The sequence below is a fragment of the Equus quagga genome, chromosome 5 (assembly GCF_021613505.1).
Source record: "Equus quagga isolate Etosha38 chromosome 5, UCLA_HA_Equagga_1.0, whole genome shotgun sequence".
Taxonomy (NCBI): domain Eukaryota; kingdom Metazoa; phylum Chordata; class Mammalia; order Perissodactyla; family Equidae; genus Equus; species Equus quagga.
This window is the reverse complement of record NC_060271.1, coordinates 44,259,140-44,275,441: the sequence shown is the minus strand read 5'-3', so window position 1 is coordinate 44,275,441 and position 16,302 is coordinate 44,259,140. Positions and strand designations below refer to the sequence as shown.

General features: G+C 57.0%; 2 protein-coding genes across 2 annotated transcripts in view; one reads left to right on the top strand and one right to left on the bottom strand.

The window, feature by feature from the left end:
• Positions 1-3,682: 3,682 nt before the first annotated feature.
• Positions 3,683-8,304, bottom strand: HES2 (hes family bHLH transcription factor 2). Its single transcript, XM_046662055.1, has 4 exons — positions 8,170-8,304; positions 7,980-8,075; positions 7,607-7,706; positions 3,683-7,517 (listed from the first exon to the last, which is right to left on the bottom strand). Exons 1-4 carry the CDS (start codon positions 8,212-8,214, stop codon positions 7,261-7,263), a joined length of 498 nt encoding a protein of 165 aa, XP_046518011.1. The 5' UTR covers positions 8,215-8,304; the 3' UTR covers positions 3,683-7,260.
• Positions 8,305-13,008: 4,704 nt separating this feature from the next.
• ESPN (espin) overlaps positions 13,009-16,302 on the top strand; it is a 31,888-nt gene continuing 28,594 nt past the window's right edge. The window contains exon 1 of the mRNA XM_046662541.1: positions 13,009-13,302. Within this exon, the coding sequence (XP_046518497.1) occupies positions 13,009-13,302 (294 nt within the window). The remainder of the gene's footprint in view (positions 13,303-16,302) is intronic.

The window sequence follows — 16,302 nt, the reverse complement described above, 5'->3', positions numbered from 1 at the left end:
GATTTGTACCTTTTGATCACCTTCACCCATTTCGCCCACCCTCCACCCCCTGCCTCTGGCAACCATCAATCTGTTTGCTGTTTCTATGAGTTCATTTTCTCTTAGATTCCACATACAGGTGAGATCGTATGGTATTTTTTTCTGACTTATTTCACTTAGCATAATGCTGACATTCTAACCCAGAGTTTCTCAAAAGTGGTGTCCTTGCCACTCGTTAATGTTTCTAGACCATTTTCCACCCTTCTCCCTAAAAACCTCCAGCTTTGCCTCTCATGTCCTCAGAACATGCCATCCCTCACGTTTCCTTGCTGCAGTCTTCTGATCATGAAGAGGTCATGGCCTCACAGTCCTGGAAGAATGCTGTCACTCTCTAAGCCCGTCCCCATGTGGTTCATGGTGCTGTCAATATCCACGTAGGTGATGCTCCCACTACTCAGCTTCTCTCCTGGACCGCCTCTCCTCTGACAACTTGACCTGTCTGCACCCTGCCTCCGCTGTGCGTTCCCATGGTTCACCTCGACCTTATTACCAGGAACTGCAGCCTCTCCAAAATCACAGTCTGAAACGTTATCCTCCCTCACGACCATCACCACCCTCCTCCTCACCCCTCCATTGTCCAGCCTCCGTCCTCCTTAAGCTCCACCAGCCCAGCCATCACCCCCCTGGACTCCACCCCTGTGCGTTCTCTCTTCCCTTCTTACCTGCTCCAGTTCCACCGTCAGTCATTCTAAGCACTCCTGTGCATGCACCCTCGGCTTCCTTGTCCCTCTCTTGCTTCTCTGTACTTCTTGCTTGATGACACCAAGTCCTGGCTAAATCCAGCTTGGTCCTATTCCATGCATGCAACCATGCGGCTGAACATAGCTGGAGAAAAGCACACAGAAAAACTACAAAACTAGACTTGTTTTTAAAAACTTTGTATCAAGGTATAAGATGTATACAGAAATGTGCACATATTTTAGGTGTACTTTCGATAAATTTACATCAAGTGAACAAACACATGTAACTAGCTCCCAAATTAAGAAACAGAACATTGCCGGCGCTGCTTCACACCCCTTGCAAGCCCTCCCCCCCTGCCAAAGGGTCCACCTTCTGACATCTAGCACTGTCCCAGGATACTGGATTTATTGCCCCTGTGTTGACATGGGGGAATCACCCTACTAAAATGGCTCCTAGCAGCACGGATAAGATGATGTCCCACACTAAGTGAGACCAGCTGTGCTTAAAAGGCTCCAAGGAGGGGCTGTGCTTCAGTGGACATGCTATATAAGGCTGGAAAAACCCCAGAAGAGTGGGTTTCTTGGGAGGATACACCATTTACCAAATTAGTAAGGAAGGCACGGTGAAGATGCACCAGCATCACTCAAAAGCAGAGTGGTGGCTGACAGTAGGAGATGCCACTACAAGACCAGGATCACTGTCATCCGGGATGATAGACCTCAAAACAGCAGAGGCCTGGTGGCAGCCCTTAACTGTCAGAAGCCAAGAGATCGGAATTATTGTAAGAAGCAGCAAAGACAGGGTGGCAGGCAGGAGGCCTGACCCACAGAGGGTTATGGAGGTGGCTAAGAGAACCTGGGGTCCTGAGAGGCAAAACAGCTGGGCAGCTAACAAGGCACTGCTCAGTCTGTACATTTAAAGGAAATGAAGGATGAATCATCAGAGACTGCAGCAATGGCCCCAAGAAAAAGTAACGATCCCTTGCCCACCTTTCATACCTAAGACAAGTTTTGGATCTGGAACCCACTGACTGAAGGAAGGCTGGGTCCCCAAGACGAAGCCACCTGAAGCAAATGTATATAGTAATGATTCCTCCTGGCCTTCCTTGAAGGATCCTGTGGCACCTGTTTGGATAACTGTACCCTAGGAGAGATGGAATGTGCAAACATTTCAGGACCATTGGACATAGGGTCCGAGTTCACATTGATCCTTGGGGATCCAAAGTGTCATCACATGTCCCTCTTAGAGTGGAGACATGGTGGAGGCCAGGTAACAAATGGAGTCCTGGCCCACTGAGTGTGTGGACACTGGGGTCATTTCTCTGGTCCCCCAAAGTATAATTGGAATATAGAGATTTCATATATGGCACAGCCCCCACATTAATTCTGTGGCCTGGGGGGTGAGAGCTATCATAGTGGGGAAGGTCAAGTGTAAACCTCTAAATCAGCGATTTCTTGGAGTTCAGATAATCACATCTGACTTACTGGAAAACAGTCTTATGACATGTGAATTCAAAAATAGAACGATGAGAACACATGAGAGTTTTTCACTATAGTTTGCTCTGCTCCATTCATATTACAGAATCCTCCAGCTCTCCATACCTGAGCTAAACGTGACAAAGTCTTGTTAATGAGGTTGGTAAAATGAAGAACTCAGTATGGTATGTTTTTAAACTGGAATTAAAGAAAAAGCAAAGGTAGATAAAAAACAAATACAAGAAAAATGAATGAAAGCATAGTGGGAAAATACATGTCTCTCAGTTTATTACTTTCCTGTGTCATGCTCTGCTTAGAAGTGAAGCTCTGCCATGCATGTCTATCATTGAGTGTAATTTTTTTAAAATAGACTGTTAATTTTGAATGGAAGGATAATTTGCATCAATCAAATTAACACTATGTATATTAATAAGATGCTAAAGTTATCATTAGATTACTAACAAATTGTTTTTAAAAAAGTACAAACCTCTAAACTGCCCCCAACTAAGACAATAAATTAAAACACTCTAGATTCCCAGAATGGCAAAAATTAATGCCACTCTTAAAAGGCCTAAAAGATGCATCATAGTTTCATTTAATTGACCAATCTAGTTCCGGTGAAAACCAGATGGATCTTGGAGGACAACCTACTGCCAACTCAATCAAGTAGTAGCCCCAAGTACAGATGTGCTATCTTTTTACTTGTTTATTTTTTGGTGGTAAAATACACACAAAATTTACCATCTTAACCATTTTTGAATGTGCCGTTCAGTTGCATTAAGTACATTCACATTATTATCAACCATCACCACTATCCATCCCCAGAACTTTTTTTGTTTTTTAAAGATTGGCAACCTGACGAGCAGTGCCATGTCCACGCCCAGGATCCGAACCAGTGAAACCCTGGGCTGCCAAAGTGGAGCGTGAGAACTTAACCACTTGGCCACAGGGCCGGCCCCGCTGGAATTCTTTTCATCTTGCGAAGCTGAAACTCTGTCCCCATTGAGCAGTAATTTTCCGTTCCCCTCCCCTAGCCCCTGGCACCCTCCATTCTCAGATGTGGTGTCTTCGCCAGAGCAGATTAACCTGGCCTCAGGTGTATGGTATCAGGCTATTGACTCAGACAAACCCCTTGGAAGGGGGCCTGGAAACCTGCATTTCACAAGCTTCCCAGACAGGTGTGAAGAAAAAAACATTGCTGTAAATGTTTGTGTAAATATATATCTTGTAATATATAGCCCATAATGAGTGGATGAAGCAAATGGAAGATATTTATGTTGTTATTGTCATTCGAGCAGATCAAGAGTCCATTCTGGGAAGAGGCTGATGAGGCATAAGCTTGGATCTGCTCTCGAGCGAGAACATAGAGTAGCAGAATGTTCTAGGAGCAGGGGGAGGCCAGGGTGTCACCAGGAAGTGTTTCTGTGGAAGAGCGTCTGGTAAATTGCCTAAGGAGAAACCAAAAAGATGGGACATTAATCTGCAAGCACCACTGGTTTAACGTGATTTATTTTTTCATTCTGAATAAATATTCATTTTCATACTAAGTCTATATTCATAATTTTATATTAGTTTTCTGACAGAGGGCCTCAAAATGTAGTCCCCACAAAACCTGGATCTGCCTCTGATTTCTGGGGTCTTGAATGGTTCTTTGCTCTTTAAGAACTTGGTCCTGTGCTCCCTGGGATTTATAATATACCAAGCACCAAGACGGGCGGCTCTCAGGCCCACCCTCCACAACAGAACCGGCACATATTCAGCTTGGCATCTGCTTCCTCCGCCCCAAGCCAGGAAGCCCTCCCTTACAAAGCACAGTCCTGTGATCAGCCACCAGCCTGTGCTCCCCACTGGCCCCCAGTGGATCTCAGGTGCTAAGACACCGCACATGCACATGGGGCATGCCCTCTAGCACCTTTCTCACTGAAACCATCCAAAGTTTTGTCATAGCTGCTCTAAGCGCCTGGGGCTTTGCCAGGGCCTCTCAAAACCCAGAGTGAAACTAGCTGCTCACTGGGAACCCTTGGTGGGTGGTTGCTTTCTCCCCCACATCTCGTGCCCAGGCAGCTCTCTGCAGGGCAGTCACCCAGCTGTGCAGGGACGCACACACACACTCACACATTCGCATGCTCAGCACTCCAGAAACACAGCCACACTAATAAGAGGCCAGGCAAGAAGTAAAACCAAGGGAAATAACACCACTGGCTGGGTTAGTTCTTCTCTGGAACAGCTATCGCAACCTAATGTGTTTTAAAAAAGCAAATATGGCTTCATTGGTGTTTCGAGTAGGAGGTGGCTGCACACGATGGGAAAGGGCCCCTCTATCCCTCCACTGTCTCCAGAATGGTCACCACAAAGCACAGTAGGGAGGGTTCTGCAGAGCCGCAGATTTTTCCAGATGTTCCCGCAGGCTTGTTCATTCCAATCCAGATAAGCCAGTGGGAGACTCATCCGCAGAGTCCGGGCTTCAGACAGAGCAGAGTAATTTGTAAATGCTTGTTAGAGGAGTCCGCCTTGGCAATCTGCTCTTTATCCTCACTCATGGAAACGAGACTTGACCTCTCCAAATTAACTGGGGTCAGGGGGACAGGTGGGGCCCGGCCCCAGCCTGAGTCTCCCAGACCGCTCGTGCTCTGGTTGTCTCCAGGTCATTGGATCATTTCACCCACTGGTTTATGAGGGACACAGGAGCCTTTTCTCCAACCAAGCGTGATAACTGGGCAGAGTTAGATTCAGTCATGGGACCATAGCAGAGAGGACATTGCAAGAGGCACTGGCACAAGGTGAGCCTTGTTAAAGACCATGACATGTCCCTCTGAATGAGGCAGCCTCCCTCCCACACAGTAAAAGCCCACGCTACCCAGTGCTCCCCTTCGGCCATGAGATAGGGCTCTGGGAAGCTGCCAGGAGGAAGTGTCTGCAGGTACCTTGTGGAGGAGGCTGTTGGAGTCCCTATTTTACAAGCCCAGCTCAGAGTACCAGCTGAGACCTTCTAGGCAGCTTGTACATCCCTGCTGGGAAACTGGTTTCTCGCCTTGGGTCAAGAACCTCACCCGCTTGGGCATGCCTCTGCTCCCCGCCAGGGCCCGGTGGGCTGTGTGGCTCAGGTTCCCCAGAATGCCTGACCCTATGAGTCACTGGCCTATCTACATGCTCCCCTCCCTGACTGCCTGTATTATAGCTTGATCCGGGTCAACTCAACAAGAGTCACAGAGCTGGAGACTCAGACAGGGCTCAGAAGCAAGAAGTGACAGATATGGTCGAAAGGAGGAGAGGGGCCTCTGGCCGGTCAGTTCTTACAGAGTTTTAACCTGTATTGAAAGTTTCTGTTTATAGGAAAAAGGAGCCTGCCCAACGTGGAGCCTTTGACCCAAGGAGGAAACTTGAACTCATGTGGCGGGCATTGGCTACCTGTTACCTTCTCCACCTGCTCCTGACAGCTCAGGAAAGTAGGCCTGCAGGTGGAAACTGCTCTCCCTGCTCTCCACACCCTCCCCTACATTTGTCCTTGGGGACACAGGCTCTGGTGGAGCAGACATTCACAGTGATAATAAGGATGGGGTGGGGGGAGTTGAGGCAAAAGCCAGACTGTCCGGGGTTCAGTACAGCGTGGTCCAGTCACATCACCGTTCATTGGCTCATGATGTTTATTGAGCACCCACCTGTGCCGAGGTCCTCGGGAACACACAGGGGCACTTGGCCCCAGCCCTGCCTTCCAAGAGCTTATAGTCCAGCAGCTGGGCCCAGAGAGGTGGAAGGACAGCACACTCTGCTAGGGGCTCACCCTGTTGTCTTAATATTGACTTCTTCAATAATGCCCACAGCTTCCCCACATCCTGCCACCCAAATCAGTGCCTAGGTCATCACGGTTTATGTCCGATCTAGTGACACCTCCACCCCTGTCAGTTCTGTCTTTGTGCGCATAGAGCCCCGGTCCCTCCAACAGGCTGTTGGACTGGAGACTGAGGGGAGGACTCCCAGCCTCCTGCGAATGCTCAGCAATCTCCATGAAATGGTGGGAGCACAGTGGACAGAGGGCTGCAGGTGCTCCCACCTTCTCTTGGGCACCCACTACTGGGATCCACGAGCCCTCTCTGAGTCTTCACAGCCTCTCCTGGCTTCCATGGAGGAGAAAGAAAAGTCTTAAGAGCAAGTTGCTTCCAGTAACCCATCCTGATGAGTAGCAGGGAGCAGTTTGCAAGAGAAAACGAGGAAAGATGTTTCCTGCTCCTTAACCTGCTGGCATCCCTTCACTTTCTGCTGCTCGGTGACATGGGTCCTGCTCACTTCATGTTGGCGCCGGCTCTGTGCTGTGCTCAGGCCCTTCAAAGCGATGGGCCACAGGGCACCCTCACTCTCCTCTCACCCCTTCCTCCTACCCGAAGATCACCAGACCTGGTGTGCCGTACATAGGTGTTAATGCTTGGGGAAAGAAATCCTTCTCAAGACACATAACGAAGCCCCCACGCCCAGAAACACAGAATCCTCGCTGCATCCTGTCCCTATAATTGGCAGCTTTGGGCAGGAGAGCCCAGGAGTGGAGGTGATGGCTCCCCGGCGTACACAGCCCTCAGGCCATTGCTGCTGTGTGCCCAGAGGTTCCCAAGCTGAGCTGGTGAGGAGGCAGGCCCAAGCAGGGCTGGAAGGGGAGCGATCAGTCAGAGCAGATGGCTGAAACTGGCTCAGGTGAGCTCCCGGCCCAGCCCTTGGGCTGGTGCCAGCACTGGGGCAGGTGTGTCAGCTGCCCAGGTGGCTGTGGCTGGCCCAGTTCTAGAGCCCCAGCTGGGATGAGGGGCTTCTTTCTCCCTTGGCAGCCAACAGCCCCTTCTCCCCCGGCCCAGACACCCCCAAGTTGAGAGTGAAACTGGGGTTCTCCCCTTATTTCCTCCAGCTGAGTCCCCATGGCCTTCAGTCAGCCACACAGACCGCAAACATCCGGTTCCGGCTGGTTGTGTGTGCTGGGCTGGTCCCTCGTGGTGGGAACAGCAGCTGCCACCAAGAGCTTTCTCAGTCTGCCCAGTGCTGCAGGTCCCTCAATATCAGCAGGGTCCGTGGACCGGCCAGGGGGCTACCAGGGCCGCCAGAGGCCGGGGCCGCGTGGAGGCACGGGCGGTAAGGGTGCGGGCGGGGGTGGCGAGGAGAGCGAGGGCGGGCAGCAGGTGTCCCCAGCGCGCCTGCCATTGGGGCTGGCACCGGCTGCCCTCCGCCGCAGGTGCTCCAGCAGGCGAGCGCTCACGGCGGGCTCCAGGACGCGACAGGCGGGCAGCACGCGGGCCAGGCGCGCCAGGCAGGCCCGGTAACCCTCACAGTAGCTGTCGGAGGGCGCTGCGGACGGACGGAGAGGGGCATGAGGCGCAGGGTGGGGTACGGGACGCGGGGCAGGACTGTGGGAGGGGCGGGGCAGGGTCACTCACCGGGCGCTGCCGCGGGACAGGAGGACGCAGGCAGCTCCTGTAGGAAGCGCACGGTCATTTCCAGGATATCCGCCTTCTCCAGTTTCGAGTAGCAGGAGCTCTGCGCCCAGCCACGAAGGAGCGGGACAGAGAAACAGACAAGACAGAGTTCCAGCAGGCTTCCGTGAGCACTACTCTCTTGCCAGAAACTGATGCCGGCGCGCTGTGGCACGGGGTTGGTCAGCTCCTCCGGACCAGCCCCACCTGGGCTCGGCCTTGGTCGGAGCGTGTAGACCCCTCGCCGGTTCCTGGGGCAGGGGCACCCCGGCCGGCCCTCCTTCCTGCTCCACGCCCCAGGACCCCCACCCCGGCCCCGGAACGCCCCAGCACTCACCTCCCTGCCCAGCAGCGGCAGGATGAGCCCCTTGAGCTGCCTCAGGCTCTCATTGATGCGCGCGCGGCGGCGCTTCTCCAGCAGCGGCTTCAGGCTCTGCGGGCGGGCGCGGAGGCCGCGGTTACGAGGGTCGCAGTTCAAACCCTCGCCCCGGCAGCTCCGCCCCCAGTCCCTAGTCCCAGGCTCCTACCTTGCGCAGCTCCGCTCGGTCCCCGGTCCTCCGAGGCAGCCCCATGCTCGGCGGGAAAGCGGCGCCTCTGGGGGCCTCCGCGAGTGGGAGACCTGCGCCCGCCCGGAGGCGGAGCGGAGACCGAGGCCGGGAAGCGGGTTCAGTGCTCTGCCCGAGCAGGAGCCAGAGGAGTGCGCGCCACCCCCGCAGCCCGCCTTTAAGGAGGCGGTGTCGCCCGCCCAGCGGGTCCCGCCCCGCGGAGTCAGGCCGCCTTCGGGCCCCACCCCCGCCTTTGTTCCTCCGCATGGTGGGGGTAGGAGTGGGGACGGTAGAGCCCCCGGGATCCCGCTCCAGACCTTCGCATCCCCTGTGCTGCGGGGTCGCGGGCCTGCGGCGCCCCCCAGCACTTGCAGGGGTGTGTGTGGGCGCCATCGAAGCCATCGCTGCCCGGACTCCGCGGGCAGGAGGGGCGCGGGTGGGGCCAGGCCTCGCCTCGCTCAGGCTGGAGTCCCTCCTTGTCCAGCGCCACCCTGCTTCATTCATCCTGGCTCAGCGCCTCCTCCGAGCCCCGCCCTAGGCTCGGGCAGAGGACCCAGCGGCGGCGGGACCCCAAGGCCCGGCCTCAGGGAGCTCCCAAGCGAGTTTCTCCTACGGGGAGGGACTCGCTCCACTAGTTGCTCCGCGGCTGAAGGGCTGAACTGGAAGGGGAAACCGAGTCCCGGAGAGAGGTCTCAACTTGCTTGGGCTCTAGAGGCTGGGAACTGGCCAGGGCAGTACTGGGGCCCCCGTGGCTGGACGCCTGCCCAGGGCTCTGAGGACTTCATAGATTCGTCTGGCTGCTCGCCGAATTAGAGGTTATCTGGTTTCCCCGTCCTCCATTTTGAAGGGGGGAAACTGAGGCCCAGAGAAGAGGCAACTCAGGAGCCGTCAGAGCTAATTTTCATTTCAAGTGGCTCCAGCTCCGGGTTCCCTCCCACGGGACAGTCGGAGCTCACATGACGGGCGGAGCGAGGCGGTCCTGGGTGCCGGCCACCGCTGCCCGCCGCGGCCCCAGTGGCCCGCCGGGGCCCGCCTCCGCGCCGCGTGGCCGTTGCTGCAGCAAACTGGCTGGGCGTCCCCCGCCCATCTGCTCGGAACTGCCCTCCCCCAACCGGCTGGCAGGGCAACGGCCAGCCTGGCGGACCGCGCTGTGGATGGCCCGACCAAACCTCAGGCGGACGCCGGCCTGGACCCACCGAGCCAGGCCGGGAGGAGGAACCGTGGGGCGGAGCCGACGGGCGCTGTCCAGCGTGCTGGACGGGCCCCCTCCCCCGCCGCCCAAACCTCTGCGCCCCAGCAGGGCCCGAGAAGACCAGCGTGCCCACCAAGGAAGGGGCCTGGATGGGCCGGCCCGGTGGCGCAGCGGTTAAGTTCGCACGCTCCGCTTCTCAGCGTTCCGGGGTTCGCCCGCCCGAATCCCGGCTGCGGACATGGCACCGCTTGGCATGCCATGCTGTGGTAGGCGTCCCACATATAAACTAGAGGAAGATGGGCACGGATGTGAGCTCAGGGCCAGGCTTCCTCAGCAAAAAGAGGAGGATTGGCAGCCGATGTTAGCTCGGGGCTAATCTTCCTCAAAAAAAAAAAAAAAAAGGGGGGGGCCTGGAGAAGCCTGGGCGAGTTGGAGCTCAGGCCACCCTTACCTGTCCCTCCATTTATGGAGCATGTACTGTATTGTATGTTAAGCGCTTTTCAGCCCTCACCTCCATTAATCCCCAAAACGGTCCTAGTAATGAGAATAAATTATTCAACACATTTGGCCAGGTAGGGTCTGAGGGTGCCTGAGCCCCTGTCCCCCACGCATCATTGAGCCCAGGATCCCTATAGGCCAGCTCCTCCAAGCTAATTAATTATTCTTTAAGGGCTCAGAAAAGGACTTTGTGCATCACTCACTGATGCCCCACATGCCCTCCCCAGCCCCCTTCTCAGCCACACACACTGGCTCATTAAGCTCTGCCCACAAGCCCACCATGCACCAGCATCTGCATCCTTGCTGAGAGACCCCGACACTAGCTCCTGGGGAAACAGACTGAGGAGGAAGGTTGCTCCTAGAACATCCTCCTCTGTGCCTGTGGGCCATCATTTGAAGGCTGGAGGGCAGGGGAGAAAACTCTCTTTTCAGTGCCAGTTACCCCAGATTTTAAAAGTCTCTTCTCCATTCTCTCTTTGCCGTGAAAGACTTTGACAAGGTAACCCACCATTTCCTTCAAACAAAGGATTCTGGGGGTTTTGCTGGTTACCTGGAGGAAGGAGTCATTTATAAGCAGGTGAACTTAGGTAAGACAACTGAGTGGGCAGGGTGTTGGAGTGCAGGCTTTATGGAAGGTGGGGTCACTTAGGGTACAATAGGGAGACACTCCACCCCTGGTTCCTGCCCTTGGGTGGGGAGAGAGATCTGAACAGGTGCTTTCCACCTAACTGGGGTGGACAGATAGCAGAGTGAGCTTTGCCCTTTCCCATTTGTGTCACCTCAGGCAAGGTACATTAAAAAACAAAAACAAGCCACCACCAGAAACAACAAAAACCTCCCCCTGCCTCAGTTTCTGCAGCTGTAAAGTGGGGATAGTGGTTGTAACTCTGTCCCGGCATCGCTGTGGGGATTAAACATGTGGGTGAAGCTTGGCATAGTGCCTGGTAAGTGGTGGGGCTTCCACAAATGTGTTCCTCCTGGAGTGGGCCCTCTAGGGCTGATGGGGAGCACAGGGTGGACCAGTGGAGCCTAGAGAGGATAGTGAAGGCCGGGATCCCGGCCTGAGTCTGAGAGGTATCCTGAAAGGAGTCTGAGAAGATGGTCAGCAGAGATGGGTGCTCACACATGACTTTCCTGGAGACGTCCCTAGCAGCAGTGGGAGAGGCTCAGGGGCATCTCTCTGCCTTGCTGACCACCGTAGCAGCAGCACATCACCCGGAGCTGGCCCGAACAATGACAAGACCATGTGGATAGAAGAGGATGTCCACGGCAGGGGAACCACACTGGGAGTGAAGGACATGAATCACAGAGATTTTTACTAATGGAGGAGGCATGTGAGGGACACCCAAGACAAGCCATTTTAGCTCTTTGTCCCTCAGCACCTCTGTCGCTCTACAAGCCTCAGGGTGCACCTGCCGCTGGGTGGGCTAGAGGAGAGTGGCTCCAGTGGGCAGTGAGAGCCAGCCAAAGCAAGAAGGCTGCCCAGGATAAGACTCCTCCCTCCACTTGTCCGAAAACTGCTGGGGAGGGGTCCCAGATCCCAGCAGCCTCATAGGTCCCATGGAGGGAGCGAGGCCAGTCCAGCCGAGTGGAAGTCCCTGGAAATCTACCTGGCCACACAGGCATAGCAGCTCTGGGTTTACCAAGGGGCCTTGGAGCGCAGGAGGCCATTGTGCATGACGCCACCAGCTGGCGGTCCCAGGGAATGGTATCTGTGGCAGTACCAGAGTCCCACACTAGGACTCCCACTGTTTTTGGAAGCAGCTTCACTCTACAGCATTTCCAGGGCCACCCAGTGCTGGCCAGTGAGGGCTGGGTGAAACAGCCCAGAGCCAGGCTCTCAAACGGCTCCAGTGGGGAGGAGGGGGGAGAGTGGTAAAGGGTGGGAAAGGAGAGGCACAGGATGTTTCAAGGCTGCCGGATGTGCTGATTGCGCTCCCACAGCCACGCAGCCCCCACCTCTGGCAGCTCTTCCTTGTGTCCAGCGGCTGTGCCTCCCTCCGGCTCCCACAAAGAGCTTCCGGCCATGCAGGCAGGGCGGTTTGGTGCAGGTGTGCTCTCCTGGCCCGGGGCCTGGAGGACAGGACCTGGCTCTGCTCCCTGGGGACTGCTCTGCTGTGTCTCTGCACTGCCCCCAACTCTTTCTCTTCTCTTGGCTTGGCAGCCCCAGACCTTCAAGCTCATGGTTAACTCCCCTACCCTGAGCCCCTCCCCCACCAGAGAGCCACTCTGGGTGCTCTCTGAGCCCCCGGCCTCCAGATCCAGATACCTGAGCACAGCAGGCATTCCTGCCCTTTCCTCCTTCTCTCCCTCCCTCTCAGAGGCTCTGAGGGCAGTTCTTGGGGTCTGGAGGGACCCAGGAGGGCTGACAGCCCAGCATCCATTGCACCCACTGGGGCATACACCCAGAGCCCCTCAGGGACTTGTTAGGCCTGTTCCTGCCTCAGGGCCTTTGCCCTTGCAGTCTTCCCTGCCTGGAACGCTGGTTCTTACCACTCAAAACCCAGCCCACTGCACCCCCTCAGATGGACTTTTCCCTGACCACCCACATAGCCTCTACAACTCACTCCCTATCACCCAGTTTTCCTGTTCTGATGACACTTGTCACTCTCTGGAATTGCGGTAACTGTTTGCTGGCTCGTATCCCCAGCGCCTGGAACAGCATATAGTGGGCACTGGGTTGATGAGTGAATTTGTCTGGGGGCTCAGCTCGCCAGCGCCTGGACAGCTCTTGAATTCGAACCCAGTTTGGGCCTCTCCAGTCTCTGCATTTTCACGCGAAGTAAATTAGGAAAGAAGAGCCCGGGCTCACTTGCCTTTGTCGCCTGAGTCCTGCCGGCGGCGCGGCCATCCAGCCTGCGGGGAGGGGCGGGGCGGAGGCGGCACGGGGGGCGGGCCCGAGGCTTAAGCCGAGAGCCCGCAGGGCCCGGGCCCCAGAGCGCAGCGGAGGCGGAGGCGGAGCGGAGCGGGCGAGGCAGCGCGGAGCAGAGGCCGGACCAACAGCCGCTCCGCCTCCCTGACCCGCAGGGCCCCGACGGGCGCGCCTCGTGGGCTCTCCCGGTGCCCGAAGACAGGCGCATGGCGCCCGGGAAAACGCGCTGAGCGCGGGTCGCGGCGCCGCGGGCGGCACCATGGCCCTGGAGCGGGCGCTGCAGGCAGCGCGGCTGGGCGAGCTGGACGTGCTGAAGTCCCTGCAGGGCGCAGGCCTGCTGGGGCCCTCTCTGCGCGATCCGCTGGACGCGCTGCCAGTGCACCACGCTGCCCGCGCCGGCAAGCTGCACTGCCTGCGCTTCCTGGTGGAGGAGGCCGCCCTGCCCGCCACGGCCCGCGCGCGCAACGGCGCCACGCCGGCCCACGATGCCGCCGCCACCGGCCACCTCGCCTGCCTGCAGTGGTTGCTCTCGCAGGGCGGCTGCAGGGTGCAGGTGGGTCTGCGCCGCTCACCGGGCGCCCTGGGGCTTCCTCCTCAGGAAAGAGTTCTGGCCCCAGCCCGGCGCCCTGCGTGGCTCAAGGGTGGGTGGAGTTGGGCACTTCCCAGCTGAGCCTGCTTCGGAGCTCCTGCCAGAGTGCTTGGGATGGGGTGGGCTCCCCTGGCTGAGAGTGCCCCGGCAGACGCAGACGCCCTGGCAAGCCCTGGCCGCTGCCGAGATAGCACCTGAGTGACGGGGAACCAGAAGGGAACTGGGCCAGACTGGGCTAGTAGTTAAACAGGAGTGAGAGAGTCCTGGAGAGGGGGCGGGGGCACAAAGGGCCTGGGCAGCAGAGTCAGAAGCCCATGATCTCCAGGATCAGGTCTGGGGCAGGGGTGGCAGGTGGCGGGCCTGGTCAATGGGGGCTTCCCCAGGACCTCAGCTGACCCCCGGAACATCAGTGCCTTCTGACCTCCCAGCTCTGAGTTGCTTCTCCAGGCCAGCCTGAGTCTTCCTGCCTTGAGACCCCACCTGGTCTCACACAGCTGTCCCCAGGCTGAGATAAGCCTGGCCACTCCTGAGCTGGAGGAAAAGGCAGCTTGGGCCCTGATGTGTAGCTCCCGTGCTCGTTCCTGCTGGAGGGAGAGCATCCTGCAGGTACCAGGCCTGGGGATTCAGGTGTGCTCTGTTAGAGCTGCCAGTCCATGCGGCAGTGGACAGCAAACTCACAGGCTAAAAAGTCAATCAGGTACATCAGGTACTGCTAGGCCACGTGGCAGAGAGTGTCAGGGAGCTAGCTGCTTGGGCGAGGTGACTTGGGGAGGCCTCTCTGAAGAGTGACCCCTGAGTGGGTCCTGGCTGATGAGAAGGAGGTGGCCAAGTGATGAGCAGAGTTCCGAGCACAAGGAACAAGAAGTACAAAGCCCTGAGGCGTACACATTCTTGTCCTGTTGTAGGAACAGCAAGGAGGCGAGCATGTTTGGAGTGGGGTGAGGGTGGGAGAAGCCACCAGGGCAGGTCCTAGAGGATCTCATAGGCTGGGGTTAAGAATTCGGATGATAGTCTGGATGTGGGAGAAAGCCAATGGAGGGAGGAACCAGAACTGATTCTCCCCTTAGCAAGACCACTGGGTTAACTGGATGTAGAAGGAGAGGAGGCAGGGGTGACTCTGAGCTTGCTGTGCCCTAAGGATGGTTAGACCCCTCCCCCCTCACTTTGCCTTTAGGATGGCAAGGCCCCCTTTGCCACCCTTCCTAGGAGATTGCCCGGCTCCTTATCTCCTGGTTGGGTGTGTTATCAGGAGTTCCTGGCACATGGTCCATGCCCACACATTTGGGATGTGGCATGCCTCCCTGATCCTGGTGTCCAGCCTTGGCCAGAAACCTCCCTAGCCATGCAGAGGAGGTAGAGGAGCAGGTGGCCTTATGCCCAGCTTATCAAGCGGGCTTGGGCTCGCTGGGGCAGAAGTGTATGTGGGGGAGGATGACCTTGATCCCTGGCCCTGCTCAGCCTGGAGAGATAAGCAGCTTTAGGGTGGGGGCCACAGCACATGAGGCTCCCAGGGCCGACATAGCTGTTGGAGCCTCAGGGTCAAGTCAGAGCCCATAGGCCTGGAGTCCTCTCCTTAGTGCCACCCCCACCCAGAGGCCCAGAGCCAACAGGACCCCCTGGAGCCTCAGACACAGTCCCTGAGGCCAGTGGGAAGCAAGGGCCTTTCTCAAAAGCTGGGGCTCAAGGCATACTTCACCGTGGTCCTGTCTGGGTTACTTCTTAGCCAGTCCTGTCCCCTGGGCTCAGGAAACAAACTGGACCAGTCTTCTGGTCCTCCCTGGGCCTTCCAGCACACTGAGGAGTCTCAGCGTTGTCTTCGGCTTCCTATGGGCTGTTTACTCTGCCTCCTTCCTGGCCCCGCAGCCTGTTTACCCCCCACCCCCACAGCCTGACTGAGGACTTACCGGCCATGCCCAAGCCCCTCCCCTCTGCTCGTCTCTTCCTTTCGCATTTTTACAGCAGCCTCTGAGGTTCTCCTGCCATGGAGGTTCACCTTCCTCAAGCTGCCTGGGCCATACCTATCCCCACAGGGCCCTCTCTCGGGGCAGAGGGGCAGAGGAGCTTCACTTCCCTGATCCTAGTAAACTGTGCCCACCTCTCACTGCTGCCCCAGCTGCTTTCCTGGCCCCTGCCCACCTCTCCGTCATCCCAGGTGCTTGGCACTGTGAGCTCCTTCTATCCTAGAACCAATGCCCACTCTCTCAAACTCACCAGCTGCTCAGTCCAGACTTCTGGGTTCTCAGTCATTCTCCTCCTTGCCCAGGTCACATAAGCAGCACCTGCCAACCTCCTCCCGCAACAGACACACACACCTGGATGTTCACAGATGACACGTTCAGCACTTCTGGGCCATCATTGGCCCCACCACTTCTGGGTGCCTGGGATGGGGGTCTTGCCCAAGCCCCTCCTAGGAGTTGCCTCTAACCCACACCTGCCACCATTGGCTGACTGCCCAGGCCCTGCCCACCAGTGCCCAGAAGTCTCCTCCTCCACAGGGCAAGAACACAGCCTGTTCCCAGCGGAGCAGGGATCAGCTCGGGGGAGGGGCAGTTCTCCTTGCTGAGGTTGCAAGGCTGCACCAAGCCCAGGCATCTTCCCATGTGACACTTGGGGAGGGGGAGAGGGAGGGGACAAGAGCTGGATGCAGGGAGTGCCTCCCACGATCCTGATGCCAGCCTGGTGCAGCCCCAACAGCCCACCCTTCCTGGCCCAGTGACTCTCTCTTGCTCCTTATGTGTTCCCTGAGCACTTGGGTGACAGGTGCTCCTGCTGGGATGAGGACAAGGGTGCCACACCCTGAAAGCCTACTGTGCGCGGGCATGTCACAGTCATGACCTGCAGGCCCTCGAAAGCCCAGAGTGGATGGCATGGTGGTGCCGCCTACGGGCTGAAGTTCAAACAGGGCCAATTAGGTGCCCGAGGACAGAACTGCCCCTGTGGCTGGTGGGATACAGGATGTAGTCT